This window comes from Apaloderma vittatum, unplaced genomic scaffold (assembly GCF_000703405.1).
Source record: "Apaloderma vittatum isolate BGI_N311 unplaced genomic scaffold, ASM70340v1 scaffold21450, whole genome shotgun sequence".
Classification (NCBI taxonomy): domain Eukaryota; kingdom Metazoa; phylum Chordata; class Aves; order Trogoniformes; family Trogonidae; genus Apaloderma; species Apaloderma vittatum.
The window spans coordinates 32,886-56,869 of record NW_009694255.1 but is presented as its reverse complement, the minus strand read 5'-3'; the positions used below and the strand labels follow the sequence as shown (position 1 = coordinate 56,869).

At 40.4% G+C, this 23,984-nt stretch overlaps 1 protein-coding gene across 1 annotated transcript; it reads right to left on the bottom strand.

Annotated features, from left to right (window-relative positions):
• Positions 1-211: 211 nt before the first annotated feature.
• LOC104267235 (sterile alpha motif domain-containing protein 3-like) lies at positions 212-23,525 on the bottom strand (the record flags this gene model as incomplete). The annotated part of the gene is made up of 6 exons (XM_009867140.1): positions 23,447-23,525; positions 22,519-22,708; positions 18,930-19,040; positions 7,749-7,934; positions 7,173-7,257; positions 212-379 (listed from the first exon to the last, which is right to left on the bottom strand). Coding segments are annotated over exons 1-6 (819 nt in total), but the record flags the coding sequence as incomplete, so codon positions are not given.
• Between the last annotated feature and the right edge of the window lie 459 nt (positions 23,526-23,984).

Here is a 23,984-nt window from a genome sequence, read left to right as displayed (position 1 = left end):
GAGACATTCTGTATCAGGTTTATCTCTGACGTTGACACTTAGTTCTCCAGAAATGGAAAAAAAGTCAAGGGTCTGGCTGTAAGACAAACTTTATACAAAGTGAGTTTAAATAGGATAAGGTCACTCCATTCTACCCTTCACTGGCTGGTGGCCTTACCATCAGCAGAGGAGCTATAAGACACAGAATTCTGTTAAGCACCAAAAATCTTACCGGAACCTGTGTCTGAACATCATCAGGTTTGTTTTCCGCAAATGAACATTTCCTAGTCTGTCCTCGCCTGTGGCCAAACTTGCATTTGTTCCTCAGGACTTGCTCATCATCTTCAATGGGTCTTCGCACATACTTGAAACGATCTTTAAGGGCTCGTTTCCATAGCAACTGCATAGGGAAAAATATCTGTCATTATCAGTATGTTTCAAGAATTTGCCCCATTCCTAAAGCAGGTCACTTTTTTTTATCTGACTGTTTTATATAGAAGCTTTTGCCACTAAGCAGAAAAAGACTCATAGGGTGGCATCAGCACACATGTGGCTTCAGGACCGAAGGAAACACAAGCACCTGTGGTACATGACTATGGCAACTAAGCAGCAGGGCTGCTGGCACTGGCGTGGTTCATTAAGGATGACGGTAATTGAACCTAAGGGCTAGATTTAGCCAATATAACCAGGGCTGTCAGTGAAAACGCAGTTCGCTTTCATTTTCTCAGCTGTACTTTTGGATGTTCCATTGATGACATCAGATCATGAAACTACCCAGTGAATCAGATCAGCTCACTGATGCCACAGAAGACTAATGGGTTATATTTGAGTGGATTGTTTTTCCCCTGCCTCTGACCAGTTGTACAGTTGAATGATTATCATGTCTAACACAAGGGAGCAGAAAAGACACAGTGGGACACTTTCTTTTGCAGTAAGCCTACAGTTGCACTGGATCAAGTGTATTATTAAGCTGAACTCAAAATTACTGAATTACAAGGATCATTTAAGCATGTGAGAATCCTCAAGGCATAGCAACTTAAAGGCAGTTCTGCATATCAAGTGGATGCAGTCCATGTTTAAAGGAGTCACTTGTCACTCCTTGGCTGACGAATGCCCTCGTACATTCCTTACGGACAGATGGCTGTTCACCTGCGATCCGGGGCTGCATATCCCATGGCAGGACCCAGCTGCACCAACTACCAGCACGTTGGGAAGCAATTACTAAGCCAAGGCTGCTAAACATGTCTGCAAGCAAACCCTCCGGTTGCAGATAATGAAAATGTTGTCAGATCCTGAAAAGCGACTGCTTATTCCAGTTACCAGGGGTTTTCTCAACAGTCAGAGGAAACAAAAATTAGCCAGAAAAGTGACTGTAAATGACAGGACATGGCAAGAGAGATTCAAATAGCCATTACCTCTTTTTTAAAAAATTTACTTCAATATTGTACTCAGTACTATACTCAATCCTGTACTCACTGACATACTAAACCACTGTTCAGAAGAACAATTACCCCAAATTTCTTACCAAAATCATGTCCTTTATTAGTCAAGGTCACATGACTTTAAGCATTACTTTGGTGAAAACAAGAATTCAGTGAAGACTAAGTAGTACAGTATATTTCTCTGCATCAAGTCTGACATACCAGTCTTTCTCAGCCACAGGGTATGGGTAAGACAGTCTCTTAAAAGACAGTGGTCAAAGCAGTGTGACCTTGCTTTTCTCCTGCCAAAAATACTGCTCCCATCTCCCATGGGTATTAGGTGACTTACCAGTCCTCAATCCTAAAAGCAAGAGCACCACGAATGATCAAAAATGAGAGCAGTGGAGCTACAACAGTATGGGCCCTGTGGTGTCTACCTCAGCTCTTCTTGAGCAGACCTGGGCCAGCCAGGGCAGGTGTCCCCTTCCTGGGGGGACAGTTTCTGACTCCCACCTACAGGCTCCTTACAAAAGTATCCTCTCACTGCTGGTCACATGTGAGCATATGACAACTGAAAAGAAAACAAACCTATCTGCATTTCTATTATGTAAACTTCAGATTTAGGATTCTGCCAGAACAGGAGTCACTGACGTAAATTGTAATGATTAGAGCACCTGGTCTTCTCAGAAGGCATATTTACAGCCTCAGTTTGAGTGTTACACCCCAGCATTTTCAAGAGGAGTAATGTGAATGCATGCCTTGAAAATCTCATTTGGTATCTGCCTGAACTTTTAAGGTTCCTGAATTCTTTCAGGATTCCAGCCCGATGCATTTACATTTTGATGTAAATAGTCCAGTGTTATATGCCTAGCAAAATATATTTGGAACATTGTTATTTTAAGGCTGTTAAGAAACAAGTAAACAAAAGCCTTATCTTAATGCTTCTTTGAAGTGTTCAACAGATGTTAAAATATTTTAAAACATGATCATCTCAGAATACATTAGCATCTGACAATTTAAATATCCCCTTATTTGAGTTTTGTGTGATTTCTCACTTTTAAAAACCTTTGTTTGGCTAGAAGATATTTTTACTTGTTTTTCCACATGAAGGAACATGCTGACACCCATACAGAGCTTTAAATGTCCCTCAAAGTTCAAAACATTCAGCTGTTTCATCCTCCTGTCCTCATATAAATTAAGAGTTTTAACTAAATCTATTTTTGGAATAGGATTCTCGGAAGCTTAGCAAAGTCCCTTCTCACATACCTATGTCATGAGTGAGACTGTGAGCACATACATTTATGTGTCTTCCCCAGTGGGTAATGCACCTTCTAAAAAGGATGTTTTTATTAACATTTTTGAGCTGATAACTTCATTTTTGATTAATTCTGCCCTGCAAAAAAAGCCCAAACCACCCCAGGAAGGTTTCCAGTGTTTGTAGGGGAGCAAAAGGATTAGTCTGTGTCTATCTGACATAGGAGGGAAAGGATTACACGCAGATTAAAAGCAGTAATTTACTAGCGAATAATCACTTTGTGTGCAGCGGTTACATAAATCAGGCGTGTCAGCACTGAGATCCCGGGTTTCGCCGGCATCACGGCACCACTCGGCAGCCCCGAGCTGGAGGGAGTGAGGTGTGGGTGAGAGACCCCTTTCCCTTCCTCACATATGGCTGTCTTCAAATCACACAGTTTTCAATCAATGGCTGCAAGGTTTATTTCATTTCAGAGACTCTTTCAAAATGGTTGGCTGTAAGCCATGGGAAAGGATCAAATAGAAATAGAACCGTATCTTGCTGGTCGAGAAACAGTGTCATGGCAATTTTGTTTTGGCTGCTGTGCCCATGACCTTGGCTTTTTCTATAAAAACCTATTTGTTTGTAACTACTTACAAACATTGCATTGGTTATATAATAGATCGGAAAACTAAATCTATTTCATGATTAAATGGATGTTACTTTCTTAAATGTTGTATGTGTTACTTCAGGATAACATTGTTCTTTAAGTAGAAGAAAACATCAAGGGGAAAAAAAAAATCCTTAGGTAGACACCTTAAAACATTTGATTCCAAAAGCTAATCTTGGAACAGGGTGGAGAAATTAATTACATTCCAAATGCTCCACAGACCTCTTAAATGAGTTTTGCTTTTAGTATGAAATGATTTTTTTATTATTACTTTTCAGGCTTTCAGATAATTCTTTCTTAACTCCTGCTTCTACAGTGCCCTAGTAAATAACCTTCTTTTTAAATTCATAGTATATCAGTAGCTTATTCATAACCTTATTTTTAAACTTAATTCATTTAGAATCATTATCGTCATTCACACTATATTCCATTAGAAATCCTTTTCAAGCACCATGACACAAGCAAATTTTTCTCTATTGCAAAATTAATTAGGAAACCTTATAACCAAGAAAATAGAATTAGGATAATCTACTAATAAATCTTGAAACAGTAAACATTTAATGGCCTCTCATTGCAACAGTATGAGATTGAAAATATTAGACTATATTTCTACATAATGCACACATTGCTTAGATTACCTGTTTAAAACAGTTTGGTGTTGTAACTAAAAAGTGTCCGGTATTTTTGAAAAATAAGTAAAAAAGTAATAAAATGGAATGTTCAAAATTTTGCAAGTAGTTTTTTTCCTGTCATGAAAATACTGAATTCATGTGTGAATTCAAGCGCTCTGAGGTTTATTATTCTTCCTTTATGTTTCCCAGCAGATCTTTCCCCTTACGAACTTTCCATGCCATTTCACTTCCGTGAAAATGCTGCAACAAAAGTGCTCATGTTCCCAATTCAAAGTTTGACCATGTTTTCCATTACTTCAAGTTCAAGGAGGAGCTTTCCTCTTTTCCCAGCCAGAATGCTCCACGGACTGCCCCTGCCCACCCACGCCCTGCACGGGCGTGAATACTGGCCGTGGAGAAACTCAGAGCAGTTTCCACTGCATTCTCCCAGCAGCCCAGACACAGCCATGGCTGGCGAAGGGCTCCAAACCCTAAATCCCATGAGTTAAAAATAAAATCACACCACTGACAGATCTCCTAAGGGCATCTCGTGAAGAACTCCTGCAGCCTTCTGCACAGCCCAGCAGATGCTCTGGCTGCTCCTCCACCCCAAAGGGTAAGCAATTGCCTTCCTTTTAAGCGTAAATTTAGAGATTAACTGAATCTAAGAACCCAGACATAGCACAGCAATAAAGAGCAATAAATTAATGTCATTAACCATACATGCATGGCAGAAAGGCAAACTCTCGACAGCAGAGGCGAGTTCCAGCACACCAGAGGGAAGGCAAACCGTGGTAGTCCAAACTATACTCAGCCCTTTCCTTTTCTGAAATGCATCCAGTTCTCTCCTTTTCCTGGAACTTTGACCAGAAATTAAAAGTCTGGATACTTGAAAACATGTTTGTTGGGATTCTAAATAAGCTCGAATAACTTCATTAATCTACCAGTCCTGGAAACCATTATTCTTGGGGGCCTTCCCAGCTAATTGCCATGATTGGTGTGTCCCTTTCTTCAGCCTTACCACACCCTGAAGGGAGAGGGTTACCCATCAGGCACAGAAATCTGTGCACAGCTGGTCACCCGAGGGTCCCTTTGGAGCCCACAGAAGGGAACGAGAACATCCATAGTGCTGTTCCTCTCTTCCCAGTGTAGAGACCAAGAAAACATTATACTAACTGCATCTCCAGAAGTTTACATATGTGTTATTTAATAATTAACATACCTAGCATTTTTGCTTAGAATACTACTCTCATGTTACAGTTTTATTTTCTAAATCTAGCTCTCAGTCCCCAAATAAAAAGCTGCTTTACCTCTGAATTATTTTACTGATGATAGTTTTCTTAAAAACTTTCAATGTACTATTCAAAAATTGTAACAATAAGTGTTCAATTATTACAAATAAACAAGTTTAAGGTATTCAGAACCTCTCAGTAAGTAATATTTTATGTCTCACAAGACCTGTAATTCAATGCTGTTAACAGGAACAGCAAAAAGCAATTCCTATAATTCTGTGCTAACCTGCAGCAATTTTAAAAGAAAACTCTACAAAAACTTTAGTTTTTTGAGCTGCTGAAGACACTTTCTTCTGAGAGAAGATGAAAGAATCATGGTTAGCCAATTTTTTGCTACTGCTGCTCATTTGTTTCTTAAAGGTATATGAACTCAGTTCAGAAAGCCTCATGCTAAATAGCTGTGCATATGTTGCAGGGTTTGTTTTAAGCCACTGCTGTTGTAACACACAACTATCTCAGATCAAGAAAAAAGAAGTATTTATAGCCTTTATGATCATGAAGGAAGAACAGAATGTCTAACAGTAGGGCCAGTAAAAATAGTCATTCAATCTCACCCCCACCTCCAAATTTAATTATACAGACATGCATCTTTAGTGTGCTTTTTTTCCTACCTCAAACAATAGAGAGGGGCCAGCTCAGAAGCGTTAGACTAGCAATATTGCAAACTGCTAATTCCAGCTTCCTTGCTTATTTATGGTGATTTCTTCCAGATATGCTTTCTAGTAACCACAAGAGAAATATCAAAAGATAAAGAACAACAACTGTGAAATCTCTGCCCCATCAAAACTTCTGCAGGCACCAATTCTGGGATAAATCCAGAAAGCGATGAGCTATTCCCAAAGAATCGAGTTGTAAGTAGTTCCACTCAATCTATGGTCTGGCTGCAATGAAAGGCCTTTGAAAACCGATCTTAAGAACCTCTGTTTAAAAATAGGGTTTAGAAGTCAAAGGACTTTAGACTCATCCCTTCACAAAGGGAGCCAGATGAAGCCCCAGCATTACCCAGGACCCAGCTGTGGATGCCCACTGGGGTTTCAAAGAGGAACCCGGGTTGAAAATAAGGGTGGACCATCACTCTCTGATTCTTCTGCTCCCTCTCTCTTTCCTGAGATGTGTTTGTTTTCTTTAGTCCCTTCCCTCCTGGGCTCAGGGGAGAACTAGAATAGCCACCCCTTAATCCTCACATTTTTTTATTCTCAAAGTTATTTTGCTTTCTGCAGAAACTATACAGAGATATATATTTATAAACATTTAAAGCTAACAATCCCCGCTGAGTTTCACAAGCTTTTACAAGATGCTATAAAAGTATCACACGGCAAAGCAATGATGCGAAGTCAAAAGGTGAACACTGTCCTCTGAGATCACAGCTAGGTACTCTGGGTCACAAGAGCGAAAAAAATGTAGTTCAAATTCAAGTTATCTCCTTCCACTGCTTTCTCTTATGGCCCCACTGACATCCCAACCAATGTTTTTAAATAAATTTTTTTTTAAATTTAATTAGATCTAGATTCCCAGCATACCTAAACCAGCAGGTATTTAACACACAAGTGATTATAGCACATTGCGAGAGCATCGGTCATGTTAGTCGTCATACAGACAATTTTCTAAAGGCTTGGCTTCTTTGTTTTTAAAAACAAAAATAAGTCACATTTATTTAAATTCATCCTTTGGGGTAAATCAATCAAGAAATAAACTGTACCCAACAAGCAACCAGGGATTTCATGTACAGGCCTGCATGATCTCACAGAGCCTTTGAGGAACGGCTGTAACTGGATTAATCTTTAATTAGTATAATGAAATAAGAATGCAATTTGCCAAACACGTCAAAGTGAAGCTTACATCTCTGAATAGAGCCAGTATATAGGAAATGAATATTGATTTGCTCTGAATTAGGTTATTTTCTTGTGATTGATTATGCAGAAAAAAAAATATTTCTCTGTTTTTCAAAGCCATTACAATACTTACAAAGCCATTCCCGTCTTCATCGAGGAATGGGTATGCCTGCAGTAGAGCATTGACAACAATGTTATATTGCTGACTGTTCGGATACCTGTGCAAACAAGATGGAGATGTAAAAGAAATAGTTCATGTTCTAGAGACAATATTAGCCACTGTCTGGAGTCCATACCAATATTCAGGGGACTGGTTAGCTCAGTGGTTTGAGCACGGTGCTGACAACAATGACCGACACCGAGGTCGTGGGTTCGACTCCTGCTCGGTCGCCATGTGTTGCCTGGTCTAGTCGAGAGGTGGCGTCCTTGCCCATGACAGGGAGGTTGGACTAGATGATCTCTAAGGTCCCTTCCAGCCTAGGCCATTCTATGATTCTTTAGCTGTTGATTTCCATCCCCTCCCCCAAAAAACCAAAGGGAACAGCTTTAAGGTTTGCATGATATCTTCCTGTTGACTTCAACAGGTTTCAGGCCCTTACCTCCTCTATTAAAGCAAGCATATTGAAGAGAATGTTTTGCATTCATTTGAAAAATTACTTTTGCAGCCAACAGGTAATGCCTCCAAATAAATATAATGAAGTTTACTCACAGTGATCCTTCTAGGTATTTTGTCATGTCTGCTTGCAAAAATTCGATAATCCTTATTCTCGTACTGTGATCAGGGCATTTTTTTTCTGCTAATATGCACTTGACATCATAAGGGAAGTCTGGCAAAACATAAGAACTTGTCCACTGCAACGTCTTGTGTCTTGCAAAAAATGATTTCAAGTTTTTTCTGTGAAAGAAAAGATTATATCAATCAAGAGCACATCCTTCTTCTATGGGAATTCAAGCAAGAAGTAAAGAAAAATACAAGCAAAAATTCAACACAGAGGAAAATTATTGCCATAGGAATTCAAGGCTTGCTCTCTTGGCTTCTGCACAAAGAATGCCCACAAAAGCTGCAGTCATTCACATGGGGTTAAAACCAGATTTCAGTTGTGAAATGTTTTAATCAGCAGATGCTAGAAGGTGGTCACTAACTAAAAGCAGAAGGCGGAGCGGAGGAAGTCACTGGGGACTTGCTGCAGTTGCACAATAACTATATCTGTCATAATTTATAATATGTTTCCAACCAGTTCTGCCAACTTACTCATGAAAAGCAAGCTGAACAGTTTAATTGACTAAAATACTATACATAATATTATCTTAGATTATCCCCTCAAACGGGAAAGCAGAGAATGGACGAAGGCAGCCATCATCGACACAATGGATAGAAACAGCCCGTAGGTACCCACAGCTCCCATCCAGAGAAGACCATCAGCATTATTTAGAGATGTTGCAGCCCAGCTGGGGTGAGCCTGAGGCAGGCTATCACCACTGGCTACTCAAATGCTTCCCACCTCCAAAGAGCCTGCCAAACTAATTCTGAAGGAACACAGGGAAAAGGAGAGATAAATTGAGTTGGAATTCAATCAAAAGCCACCTGAAAGGTGGTGTGGTTCTTGCAGCTCTAGACACCTTCCCAATCATAGAATCATAGAATCGTATCAGCTGGAAGAGACCTAGAAGATCATTGAGTCCATCATTTGTCCGAGCCCTATCAACCTACTAAATGATTCCTCCCAACACAATATCCACCCATCTCTTAAACACCTCCAGGGATGGTGACTCAGCCACCTCCCTGGGCAGCCTGTTCCAGTGGCTGACAACCCCTTCAGTATAGAAATTCTTCCTAATATCTAGCCTGAATCTCCCCTGGTGCAATTTAAATCCATTTCCCCTCGTCTTATCACTCTCCACTAGGGAGAATAGACCAACATCCACCTCTTTACAACCTCCCTTCAAGTAGTTGTAGACAGCTATGAGGTCTCCCCTCAATCTCCTCTTTTCTAGGCATCATAGTAGTCCAGAAAGAAATTTCAAATGAGAGGTGCAAAGACAACTAAAGAGTCCTGTTATGTGTGTGCTATCACTGCAATTTACATTTGCTTTAATTTAAATTGCTCTCTGCAATTTGGAAACAAATACCAGACTTTTAAAAGAACTTTTAAATTAAAATGCTATTATTATAGATGACTAATGTAGATGCTTACATGGTATAAATATACAGATATGTATATCTGAATTAATCATCTGCACTCCCTTTATATTCACTGAGACATAAACATGACCGAAGGATGACAACAACCAGAAGACATCTAAATCATACCAGATGTTCTCTTTCATCTGTTTCTCTTCACTAATTATGAAGGAAATTAAGACAGTTACCACAGTTGTTGAAAACTATACTGCACATGTCTCAAGTTAGGAACCCCCAACCTGGTAGGTGAAAGCTCCCACACAGAGACACATGTTTGGACTAGGGCATGCTCTCATGTCCCTTCCAAGCTGCACTATGGAGGGAAATCCTGCCACACTTCAGTCCAGTCAAAATGCACAAGTTTTCACTCCTAAAGGTCTCTGTAGTAGCTTAAACAAGAGCTAGCTATAAAAGAATTGTCAAAAGAGTTTCAGTGAGGTCTTCACTGGGAGGTTTTGCTATCCAGCCTCTTTCAGATAACTATGTAAAAAAACCCCACATGGTAACCAGTATCTTTAGGCTGTCTAAATCAACTACAGTACCAAAATCAGCTGCAATGGATGAACATTTGCAATAGTTTAGCCTATAACACTGTCATGGGTTTGAGTCTGATGGGTTTTTTTGGAAAAGCAGGGGTAGATTTGTGAGAAACCTTGAGAGCCCTCCCCGCCCAGTTAGGAGTTGGACCTGCCTCTGGCCAGGGTCAGGCCAATGATTGCCCCTGCAATCAAGGTATTTAAGAGGCAACTCCGTTGTTCTTTCTTTCTCTCTTGGTTTTGTCTTGTTTTGAGCTGTCCTGTCTTTAATGTTGCAGAGTTTTTCTGTTGTAGAAGGGGAAGGTGAGAAGAGAAGAAAGGAACATTGTCCTGAGAAGAAAGAAGGGGAGAAGAGTCCCTGAGGAGAAGGAGAGGAAGAGGGCTGCCAGAGCAGGACCTTTCCCTGGAGCCCTGTGGTGGCTGAGAGGCAGGAAGGTGACTGCCTGCCAGCTGAGGAGACTGAGGGTGGTGAGAGTGTCCAGCACGCATCAGTACGTGCAGAACTCCATGCCAGAGGGGAGAGAGACCAAGCGTCAGTGGGGGACACACCTGAAGCGACCCGTGGTCCCAAAGGACTCATGAGAAGGGAGTCTCCCTCCACATCACTGTGGAAATCGGTGTGGGAGGAGGAGTGAGCTGGAGACCACGTGGTTCTTTGTCCCAGTTGGCTTGAACCACGACAATCACTTTGAAAGATTATTATATATCTAGAAGGTGGAAGATTTTGGGTCCCTATAGCATTAGTTATACTTTGAGTAGGTTAGCTTATAACTCTTATAATCTTGTTGACCTGGTTGTGCTGCCAAACCATCTTGGCATCTTTTAATGTAGGTTGCTAGCTTGCAGGCTAATAAAAGCTCTGCAGCCATGACGTAGGTTTACCAATCCCAGCACTACTGCAAATTGCAATGCAGTGCCGAAAAAAAAAATAAAATTTGGGTACTGTCATCTGATCCACATAGATACAATAACAGTAGTAGCAGTACTCACAGCACTACTGTTTCCCCATGCAAAATGGGTACAAAATGGCCATGGCTGCGTCTCACCAAGCTCGCCAAGATTTTTCGGAAGGCAGATGGTTGACAGTAGATGCAAACTGTAGTGAACTCCCGTTAGTACTTTGCAGTCTCAGAAGAAGGAAAAACTGTGAGAAGTGACAGACATATCCACAGAGACACATTTGTGTCCTCCTTTTGGTGATAAATTAATACACAAAAGGGAAAATAAACCCCAAACCACATTCTGAAATCACTTGGAAATCACTCCTATGCAGACAAAGCACAGAAGTTCAATGTAGCATCAATGACAAGCCTATAAATTTGAATCCTGTTCTTACAGCAACTTTACTGAGGAGTGTGATGTAGCAGACAGGCTGCAAGTTACTACATACTATTTTCAACATGCTATCATTTAAACTACCTCAAAAATGTACAGAAGTTTAAAATGTGCAGTTATTTGTAGCTAAGCAGCACCAGTATTCCTGTTGTTTCTAGTACCGCTGATGCATAATTACCATTTTGAAAAGTGGAATGGTTTAGCAGGTTTAGTTCAGGCAGTCCCTTCACACTTGCCAATACAACAAAAATACTCTAAATTCCACTTCTCTTCAGCTTTGCCCAACATAGAAAATACTTCCTTGCCATCCAAACAAGATCTTTACTAGCTTTTGCTGAAAGCATTGTTGCTAGGCAGTCATGTTAAATAGGTGCAGCAATAATTTACAATGAAATACATGTTTATTTGAAAAGAGACACAACTTCATGCTAAACTATATCCCCAGAAATGTTCACATGCAAAGCTCAGTAGCTAAAAAACCAGTTCAGTTAAACTGTATGTACACTGGGATTTATGCATATAGCCAATATCTTACTTGAACGTGGAGAACAGCATTTCAGTTAGAGATTTAGGTACAAACAAATATAGCCCGTTTTAACTATCCTTCTCTGGCCTTCTAGCTAGCCTGAGACACAGAGATACAATCAAGATCCCAAAGAACAAATTCCGACATCTTTCCTTTTCTCTCAGTTCTTAACAGACTCGATGCTGCAGCTGCTGCTGTGTCCATCCCGCTCTCCCCCTGCCATCACATGTCTCTACCCCTTTCTTACTGGTACTGGGAAGCTTCCAGCTCTGCAGCAAGTTACTTTAAGGAGTTACAGTGATGAAATTCTTCATTTTTCTTCTTGGTTTTGTTTTCTCGTCCCCTGAATGCCTCCCCATGAGGTAAAGTAAATACCAGTGCAGATGAAGCAAGTTGGTCTCTTTATGTTTAGTTGCAATATGGAATGGCAGCCTAAGAGCATCTTCAGCAAGGATACAACTAATCACGAGTTTTGACCACTCAGCTTTTGTAGATGACCGCTTTACTTGCTGTATGAAGCCACAGCACAGCACTGTTTCACGCAGTTATTTCTTTCTTTGGTTCCATTACAGCCTTTACTGGTCATGCACAGCATGTTTCCTGAGACATGAAACTATAAAGTAACGTTATTTTGGGAGGAGCCATTTGTCTCCTTCAGCTTGCAAAAAAAATCCAAAAGAAACCCACAACCCCTCCCACATAAAACCCAAACCACAAAACAAAACAAACCCTCATCTATTTGAAGTATATAGTCTCGGGACCCCTAATCCCAGGGAATATCTTAGTTTACTGCCAAAAAGGCAAGCATTTTACACACTTGCAGCATCACGCACATCATTCAATGAAGGTTTTAGACTGCGCTGGAGTGAAGAGTGGTGAGTGAAGACAGCACCATGGTCTCCAAGCTCAGTATCCTGTGAAACCTCATGCAGAGAGGCAGAGCTGAGTGAATTATCTGTAACAAGTCAGTAAAAATAATCTTGTCAGGGGGCCGGTTAGCTCAGTTGGTTAGAGCGTGATGCTGATAACACCAAGACCGCAGGTTTGATCCCTTTTCGGTCCCCATGTGTTGCCTGATCTAGCTGAGAGGCGTCCCTGCCCATGACAGGGAGGTTGGATTAAATGATCTCTAAGGTCTCTTCCAGCCTATGCCATCCTATGATTCTATGATCAATATAGCGAGCTGAGTCAAGATAGTTGTGCAAAATACAGTAGATACCTAGAAAGAGATTCAAATACTAGATCATGTGATTTTATAATTTTTTAAGCTTCTGAGAATACTGGCAAAAAGAATCAGTTTCCTGCATTTATTTATTTCATTTAGGCAAAAAAAAAAGTGACTTAAAGGCCAACTGAGCACATGCATAAAACAGGCTGTGCACCACATGATTTTCTTATACTTAAGTCCGTGAGTCTATGGTACCCATAGCTACATCTTGCGTCAGCTCAGGTCCCAGGAACTCAGAGGACATCACAATTGAGGAGAGCCTTGCTGACATTAATGGGTTTCCATGTTCACCACATGCAGACAAAACTCAGCACACAGGTGGAACCTCAATAGATGCCCTTTTTTCACATGTGAAGGTCTAGCCTTCCACACCTCAAAGTAAAGGAAGAAACAGAAGAGAAAAGAAAACGTGGAACCTGCAGATATGAAGGAAGGAAAAGTCTGCAGCTATATAAAATGTTCCTTTTCCCTAACACGCATATAATATGCTTTCAACTGTATGATAATAGGTAAGGTTGTAAAGGTTGTTTCCATTGAAAGAAAGAAATGATGACAGATGATTAAATATCAAAAGAAGCTCTTTTCCATTTCTCAATGGTAGAATAAAATAGGGCTCTCTGTTCACAGTTCCAAGATCTGTGCCTGAAAGGTTCTCATGCTTTTCTCTCCATGTGCTTCACCACCTTTTCCTACTTTCTGGCACAAATACACAGTTTCCTAGTTATTCCCTCGAGCCTGGGATTTGCAGTCTGCCTAGTGCCTGATGATATCTTAAACATTTTCAGTTGCCAGTAAATGTAGGGGCAGGTATCCTTTAGACTGAATAAGAAGTTACCCCCAGGAGTGTTCGCTTCAGCAAGACTGGAATGCAGGAGCCAACAGATTCACGGGAGCTGCCCATTCCCTGCCGTACCCTTGCTGTAGAAATCACCACATTCAGTACAAGCACAAAGTTACAGACAGAATTAATCAGCTTCAAAGTAAGTTTGTGAGATGCAGACACAACATTCTTCTAGAGGGGGTCAAGATTTTTTTGGTAGTTTCCACTCTGAGGAGCAGCACTGTGTAAGTGAAGGCTCTGTGCTTCCACCTCATCTGAGGGCAGGAGCTGTAGGTTACAGATGGGGGGAGGAAAAACACTCCTTGGGGAATACAACTGACACAACTGCCTGCTGGATCAGGCCATTTTAAAGAAGCAGGGCTTATCTGCATTCACCTGTGTAAGATGTGTTACACTGTATCCAAGGAATTTTATGCATTTGGGGTTTTGTTGTTGCTGCTGTTATTTTTACGACTTTTTGCTAAATCTTGTCAAGGCAATAGAGTTAGTGTCTCCTGCAAGCCAATTGTAAGGCTTTACTTATTTCTGGTGTGGAAGAAAGGAGACTTAACTTTTTTTTTTTCCCCTGCAAATTTTTGTGGAAGATTCACAGTACCATATCAGTAAATTCAGCTCTCCTGACCTCAAGTGCTTCAAAACCATAAGTCCATTTGTCTTGACTTCCAAAAACACTGAGGCAACAAGCCCAGAGAAGATATTATTGTGATTCTTCTAGGATTTTTTAATTTCAGTTAGTATTCTAGAAATACTATGTTACGTTAGAGTCATTAAATGTTGAGTTAAAAGAAAAAGCGGCAGAAATTCTCACAACTACATAAATTGAAAACCTAAATTTAAAGAATTTCCCCAAAGCCCTACACAAAGCAAACCAAATCCCACAGATACAATAGTTTTTCTGAAGATGGAATAACAACTGAAGTGAAATTATCAGGAATAATCAAAATAAAAAAGAAAATTTTTTTTCTGCTGTGATACATTATTCATGAGAGGAATCTACTATTGAGATAACAAACAGCTTCTGAAGGATTGAAGAAAATTCATAGAAGAAAGATTCAATCTATCACTGCTAAAATTAATATGCTAGATGCAATTTATCATTCTAGAACCTCTAAACATCAGCTGTTGTAAAGACATAGTCAAAAGAAGCAACTGATATCAGTACTTCTGAAGAAAACAAACAGTACTTCTTTTCTTCTGCTATTGACCATTGTCGAAGACTAAAAATGGGCAGTTTGTGGCTGCTTTTCATGTCTGTATGAACTAGCTAAAAATAAAAATCATCATATCTACTTGAAATAATTCTAATTATACCAATAATAAAATTCCTACATAGAAACAAAGAATTTCTTAAGTTATATATAAAAAAGCACAGCGCAGCTGAATTTCCTTTGTAGGACTATAGCTGCATGTGTACATGTAAAAATATTATTTGCTCTCCTGTGCAAAGGGAGCAAAATAATCTGAAATAATTGACCAAGCAACAATTCTTCAGGCTAGCTACTCCCTTTTTTTTCCCCCTTTGCTTCTATTAAAGCACAGGCATAAGTGTGTTTCTGACAAAACACGCTAAACACGGATCAACAAGTCCAGTGTACGTGTAATGGGGAAGCAAGGGAAGAAGCTCTATAAAGACCATTAGCAGAATGACTTGTCACAACTAAAACACACTTTGGATGCAGCCACTCAGCAGTCAGTGCAGCTGCCTGCAGTTCGACCCATCTAGATACAAGACTGCCCAAGCTCAGGAGATGTACGGCACCATCAGCATGGCTCCGCGCGCTGCTCAGCGCCGGTGAGGGTGTCAATAGGCCAAACACGGTGCTAGTGCACGCTGGCAGTGCTGACCTCACGAAAGCCTTGCAGCAGGGCAAGCCGGCTCCTCTGAGGAAATGAATGAACGGTGGTGTGCAACCACGTAGGCCAGCATGGCCCCCTTGGAGATGGGACATGAGTCTGTTTTCAAATAAATCTTCCAAGAGGAAATGGCCTCAAGTTGCACCACAGGAGGTTTAGGTTAGATACTAGGGTTGCTAAACTCAGGGAAGTGGTTGAGTCCCCATCCAAGGGGTTATTTAGAAGATGGGTAGACATGGTGCTTAGTAATGTGGTTCAGTGGTGGACCCGGCACTGCTGGGTGAATGGTTGGACTGGATGATCTTAAAGGTCTTTTCCAGCCTAAATGATTCTATGATTCTATGCCTGTCCTTGTCATCAGCCCACATTTAGGTGAGCAGCAACACCAACATGCTGTCAAGGCTGGCGATGGTTTTATGAGTGTATGAACAATTAGCAGGCCCAGCTTTAGCTGAGCACTGACCACATCTTCCAAATTAGCAGCAGAGAAGTTCAAGGCTTTTAAGGCTGTCCAGATCTGTTATCCTGCTTGTGCACATAAGCCTGCTCTGAGCAAGTTCCTTCGAGGCATGTGAATTTGTTACACGTGACTTGAGAGCTAAAGAACAGGTTTTATAGGAAGAATAAATGTACAAATAAACCTGTATCAGGACATCACTCTTGAAAAACAACAGCTGGACCATCACATTGGAAAGAGTAAAAAAGGGATACATTAGAGACATCATTTGATAAACAAACACCCAGAGGAAAGGCAGACAGAACGTATAAACTAACCAATAAAAGGTTGTTTTTTCACAGCAGTGTCAGGTATTTACAAGCAATGACAGCCTCTGTCCTAGCAACAAGATAAACACCAGGCTGCCAGGAGCCTTCAGACTGCTGGTACTCCGATATGGAAAAGCAGGTATAGGGGAAATGTATTTATTGAATCATGCTCTGTACTTATCTTACTGTCTTCACAGAAAAGCATCGTTTCAAGATTAATCTTCTTGAGAGATTAACAAAAAGGGTGGATGCTTTTACTTCTGTAGTTTGTAGCAAAAATAATTGAGGTACCCTGCAAACCTTATCTGATTGTATGTATGCACATTATAGGAAAAATAAAATTATAAAATTGCTGCATCCACTTACTCCTTATTTTTGTGTTTAAGCAATCTTCTTTGATATTTTTGTAATATATAGAATTACAGAAAAGTGTGTTTAACACAGTTGTTAGGACTATGTACATGAGAAACATACAAAGAAACTTTGAGTCAATTCACTAGTGCTAATAATCCATAAGAGCACCCACAAACTCATTTCAAGCAAAACTATACTTGCTGTTGAAGCTGTAGTTGCTTAAGTCTTTTGGGGAAACACACAAACAAACAAACCCAAAAGACCATCTCACAAAATTTTAAGTTCTTTTTCAAATTGGGTTAAAGGAATGCAGAGACAGAGGCTACAAGTGTAACACTGGCCAAATTTGAACTTTACATTTTAAACCAATGCCACGAAATTACGCTAACCCCTGGCAGAACTGACTCTGGAAGTGTTTATACGAACTGCTCTGTAACCACTAAGGAAAAGTAATTCATCATTATTCTTGACTGCTTTTCCAAATTTGGCCTAGCTGATAAGAAATGGGTACTGCCTTCTTATTCAGAAGCAGAGTGCTTTATTTGCAGAACCACCTCCCTATATTACTACAGCTTCTCTAACCCCATTAGTTGAGAAACTGAGGTGGGGGGAAGGGAGGGGGAGAGAAACATAGGTATAGACTAATTTAAAGATTCCTAGTTTAAAGCAATGGGGAAAAAAAAACAACAAACACAAAACCCACACAACAAAATTATTAGTTGATCTAACAGAAATGTCAATTAATATTATGCCAGAATACAACAAGTAGCAACAATTAATTTGATGCGAAAAAGCACATTTCACCATGGCACATAAATCCATAGACTGAATCTTGAGTGGAAAACAAGCCAAACAACCCAGAATAAACAAAGGGGTTACTTTTATACTCGAGGCTAGGAACCTATGATTATATTACAGCCAAAGGAACTCTTTGTGTTTCCATAATCAAATTTCTAAAACGAACACCTTGTTCAATCCTTCACAACCTGATTAGAGCCTGCATAATGGCCTCAAGCACATAAAACATGTGGCTGAAAATTTAGTGAACACTGTAAGGGAAGGAAGGCAGGAAAAAAGGGGGGAAAAGTAAAAAAAAAAACAACCTAAACTCTGTAATATCACATTTATCAGTACGGATCAAGTCGCAGGCATATCTAAACAGCAGTATTCACCTCCAAAACCAGTATTTAGCTAGAGATGGACCTAGTGCAGCAGCTAATGGATACAAGGGCTGTTCAGTTCCATCCTCTGTCTCAGTTAAAACAGCTGTTTCTGAGAAAGACATTTGCCAGCTTCTCATCTGACCTTTAAAGAGAAGCCCTCATAAAATTTCCTCAGGTCTTCAAAAATACAAACAGCTCCACTGGCTTTTAGGGCAACTAGTACTTCACAGAGAAGGGGCACTTCTGACAGCAGCAGACTTCCCTCCCTTTGTGCTCCTTTGCCCCAAGGTGACCTGCTCTTCTGCAGCCCCTGTCCCTTAACAGGCCACTCCAGGCCTTGGTGAGCTGCTACCAACAACATCTGCTGAGAACATTTCCTAAAACCAGCCTTATTCTGGGCTACACCAACTCACACAAGCCATTTAAAACTCTCTGTAAACGGCAGAGCAAATTACTCATAATCAATTAAAAATAATCAGCCTTTAAAAGCACAGGCTGAAAACCACTATAGCAAAATCATTTTAATGGTTTATTCTGAGAGTTTTAAATGATTTGGGGTTTTGTTGTTGGTAACAACACCGACAGGATCTTTGGGTTTGGGATGTTTGTTTTGTTCTTTTGAAGCTGGTAGGAGGACTTTTAAAAGCATTAACTATGTGATGCGCTAAGCCCTCTCCCCTCTTTCCAGACAGCCTTATCCCTAACTCCTTATTACTTTTTTAAAGTGGTAAACCAGACATTTTTGCAGGAATGATGGAGCCATCAGACACATCTACTGTGGAGAACAGTAACGGGGTAGAAATCAGAGTAAGTGAGAATAAAGACCAATAACGAGTAGATGAAGCTTCCCAAACAAGAAACTAATTGCCTTAAAAGAGGAATAGGACTTTCTGCCAGTACAAACTGCTCATCTCAAAGTAAAAAAAAACATATATAGGGGAGAAAAAAATTCTGCTTCTGCTGTTTTCTAAATATACCTAAACCTGGCATCCAGTAATTAGGATCATTTTTTATATAGTATCTGTTTAGGCTTAACAAAGCAAAAAGAATTGTTTATGTAATTTTCAAAAGGTAAGGAAAATTTAGTAAATACATCATGAACTCACTTTTGCTTTAGCACTCTGTGATCAATTAGTCCATCTTCATTTTCAGTTAAGCACAGATATTTTTTCTGCTCCACAGGACATGTAGAATTTAACATCTGTCTGTAAGTAGTCCTGAAAGAAAAAAAAATGTTCCAGCCATGTTTTGAGCAGCTTATAATTTTATGTGATGTTAGTCTCTTAATCAGTCTCTCAGTTCAGTTATCAAACTCTGACAAGTTAAAAGGAAAACTGTAAATAATACTGCCTGGTGATATTCTAATTACTACACAAAGTCCAAGAAAATAAATCTTCTGAGGGCTGCAGGGTAACCATCATCTTCATTGCCTGGCATCTCCTCACCTCTGGGAGTAACTGATCATTACAATATGCAAGGGTGAAAGAACAATTTACACAGTATTATAAGGTGGTTTCTATTCGACTACAAACCTGAACAGTTGCTTTTTCTGAAAGCTAAGCCTATCTTGAACCCTCACGTCAGGTTTGCATTACTCTAAGCACTCCAGAAGATCCCTGAGCATCACCTGGTCTCACATTCCACTGCTCCTGATTACTTGCTCCAGCTCCAGCCTGTCACTAGCACCAGAAATCCCAGGTACTCCTTTTGCTGATCCAAACCATGCTTTCCATTTAACCCTTGTGACCACTTCTCTCCCTCCTAATTTTCCTATTATTTCTTCTTTTCCTTTTGTTGACAGAAGCCAACATCAACAGTTTTACCCTGCACTGGGTAGAAGGCATTGCTAAGACAGGGGCCACTGTCACACTGCCAAGAATTCATGGCAGTAAACCTTTTTTTTATTTTCAGGGTGGGGGGAGGAGGGGAGACGGGCTAGCATCCTTTCTGCACCTCATCTCTTCAGAGCCTCTGAACTCCAAAAATGCTTTATAAACTGTTCCAGCCACATACATGAAAGACTTTTTTTGGAAGTGGCATTAACATTTGCCAAGTTTATAAGGGGAGTTTCCCCTTCTCATAAATCAATGCATCTTTATCAGCTACCCAGTTAAAGGTAGAAAAACACAGCATGTTCTCTACAGGGCTCCTAGAAACAATTGATCTTGAAATTGGAAAGCATCTTGATATTTACCTGGTAACCTCTGTGTGAGCTCCTCATACGCACATAAATGCAGATTCTACTGCATGACCCAGAACACTTCCACATTATCAGCAGCAAGAATATAATGCTATTTCTGTGTCCTAAACCAAAACGCTGGAAGAGTAAGTCACCTGTGGTGTCCTTTCATCAGTCCATTACTTTCACACAGAAATTGTTCATCTACCACACTCAAAACTCCACACTCAAAACTCCACACTCAAAACTCCAGGTTCAACCAACGTCTTTATCTTTTTATGAGGAGATGCTGAGGGAGCTGGGGCTGTTTAGCCTGGAGGAGAGGAGACTCAGGGGGAACCTGATCACTCTCTACAACTGCCTGAAGGGAGGTTGCAGTCAGGTGGATGTTGGGCTCTTCTCCCGGGCAACCAGTGACAGGATGAGAGGGCACGGCCTGAAACTGCATCAGAGGAGGTTTAGGTTGGATTTAAGGAAACTTTTCCTCATGGAGAGGGTGCTCAGGCACTGGGATGCACTGCCCAGGGAAGTGGTGGAGTCACCGTCCCTGAAGGTGTTTAAGGCCAGGCTGGATGTGGCACTTAGTGCCCTGGTCTGGCCGATGTGGTGGTGTTGGGTCATAGGCTGGACTTGATGATCTGAGAGGTCTTTTCCAGCCTCAATAATTCAAATACATGACTGAATGCATTTCTTAAACATGCTTGCATTTTATTCTGTGGTCCTCGAGTCTAACATACAAAATGTTTCAGAAACAGCAGCTTATTTACATAACTTCTCTGTAAATAAAGTAATAACAGCATCTTATTTTCAAAGCAGGAAGACCAGTTTTTTTTTAAGTCAAATTACAGTCACTTATATTTGAGATTTCCAGCATTTAATTTTTTCTGGAGTCTGCAGAACTTCACAGGAAAGCTGTGCCCTCCCACTACTGCAAGTGCATGCTCCTTGTGAAACAGTAGGGTCTGACTCATTGGGCTTAAGATGTACACAGGGAACAGGCACACCTGATATATGATCTAGCCATACATCACCGATAAAAATGAAATTTAAATGCCCAAAGCAGCCTTCAGACTGCTCTCTATATAAGAACAGGTTCTCTTCTTCTGAAATCCCCTCCTGAAATCACTATGTATCTACCACACTTTGGATGAAGAACAGGACTCACATACAGCAGCCTTCTTCACAGCAGACTCCTGCTCTACCTCCAGAGAGGGAGCTTCCTGTAAATCAGGTGAGGCAGGACCCTCACACAGAGAACTGAGACTGGCTGTGATTGCATACTTTAGGTCTATGACAAATCATACATGTGGTGGTATTGTCTTCTTCTTGCACTCACCCCCAATTCACACTTTCCTCCAATGCATGACCATTTACTCAAGTGGTTTTGTAAAAACTTCCACAAGGACAAGAGGATGTATCTACATGAGCAGTTTAATTCTGCTCCTGAGTGGAATTTGGTTGGAAATCACCCAGTCAATCACCTTTTACATGCTTTGATTTGCACTGTGGAGCCATCTCAGAGTGCACAGCCCAGAGTCCTTTAGGTTGAAGGCAAATGCTACCCACAGTGCTCTACAGATCGGCTCCTGCTGGGCTGCTACTACGTAACAAGGCAGGTTTAGCACTGGAGTCCTTTCTTTCAAAAAAGAGCATGTTGCCTCTGTGGCAAGCCTTTCTCTACTTCCAGGATTCTTGGGCTTAGAAGACACCACTCAGAGCTTAGAATGTCTTTCCTCAGCCAAGACACCCAGAAAAAAATAATCCTGCAAGATTTACAATATATCAGAATGGTGGGGAGAGATGGGGAGACCAAAGTAATGAGCCAAAAAACCTCACAACCTCACAAAAAAAAAAGACATCTCCCCTCAAAAAAACCCCAAACAAACAACACACAGCAAAACAACCCCCCCCAAAAAAAAACCCACAAAAAAAACCTTGACCCCTCCAAGAAATCACAAACAAACAAAACCCTGCTCAACCAAGAGCCAGAATATGCTCACAGACAATATTTGTGAAAGTTTTTTTCTAAAAGTCTACCCTCTTCCACACAGTGGGATTATTAAACACATCTAGATCAAATTCAGATTTTCCTTTAAGCAACTGAATTTAAACACACTTGTGACACAAACACTGTCTCTTTCTAAATCATGATTCCCACTCCAAGACTTGCAAATATTTAAAACTAAGTGCTTCAAAAGCCTAATACTGCAAATGCAGAAAATTTTGGCTACACTGAAAGCTTGATAATGCTTCATCCAAATAAAAACTAGATCATAAAACTGGAAATTAAGAGCAGTTTAAATTAACTAATGATGTTGTTCTGGAATGTTGATGCCCTGATTAAAAACACAAGGTAATAACCTTATTTTGCATTTCACATGTCATTAGAGTTATTCAAAGTATAAAAAACAGTTACAGCTTACAGCTAAAGAGCCCATAAATGCCAGTTTTAAAACGCCATGAAAAGAACACAGCTATATGCAGACTCGTATTTTCTGTGCCATGTACAAACTCACCCACTAGTTACTTCTGGAAATTTTGGAGAAGCTGTTTCACAACAGTGTACAAGGGTTTCTAGCCTGCTTTTTTGTTGCTGGTATTTTTTAATCAGGTCCATCAGCACTGCCTGGTGCCCAATCTTCTTCACCAGCTGCTGCACCATACGATCATTAAGAGCCAGAAGAGCAGCTCCACTTACTTCTTCTTCTGCAGATTTAAGAAGGGGATTAAAGAATTGCTGTAAAATACAGTAAAATTCTATATGCCTAAAAACATGATGATGGAGGACAGGTCAAAGGCAAGGACACTTTCTACTGCTGATGGTCTTCGTCAGCTGCTAAAAAGATGATGTTTTAGTTACTGTTCTTTCCCAAGCAGTGCCAGAAATCCCAGTCACTGGCCAGATACCTTCCCCTGATAAAAAGCCAAGCCTAAAACAGACAGAAGCAGTGAGCTGACTATTTTAATGCTTTAAATCAGGCCTTGTTGAGACCACAACAGACTTACTTCATTAATGAAGTCAAGAAAGCTTTCAAGAGAGCACACAACAAACAGCCTGTTCACGTAACAGTTTTTCATGCACGCTTTGTAGAGTGTTTATACACTCAGATACAAAACATTTACACACTACAGTTGCATTATTTAAAAAGATTTATACAATCTAAAACAGGCCCTGTCAAGCCTTTTAAACTGCCAGCTCTGATTTGAGGAGTATCTATTTATATATAGGCTTAATCTCATCCCCTAGCATTTCTCAGAGACTTCATAATGAATCTGCACACTTATTTCAGTTTATCAGATATATGTCAGTCTCACCTTAATATATTCCTATAAAACTCTGCAGTTAGTATATAAATACATGCCCCAAAACAAGGTAGGCAGTGCCAGTTCACAGCATAGAAAGATATACTAAACAAAAGCTCCACAAACAACAAAAATACTTACCACGAAACTTAGGAACTAGTTCCCCTAAATTTCTTTGTCTCAACCAGTTGCAGACTTGATCAACAGACCACTTTTCCATCTTCAGGTGTTGCAATGCTAAATTTCACTTTGAAACAAAAAGAGAGGATTATTTTTAATACTGAACTCTGAACTGAAGTCCAACATTTCACAGAAAGAAAAATGCACTGAGCAAATAACGTTACATTTAGGCACGCCGAATAGGAACAGAGCAAAACTAATGCCTGTTGGAAGTAGCAGTTTCCTTGGATCTCTTCCTTCACCTCCTCTCCCTTTCCTGCTTTCCCTCTGCTCAAAGAGACAGCCTCATTCCTTATAAAACGACCTGCTCCAGCACCATTAACACCCAGGTTTCCACACAGAGAAGAAAAAAGGTGTGAAATCCACCACCACCTCCCTTATCGGGAAATGGCTGACATTTTACAGAAAGAAAAAACAAACAACAAAAACGAAAACACCCCACCATCTGATAAGAGTCTGTCACTTATATGTTTATAGTAAATCAAGCACCTTAACCCTC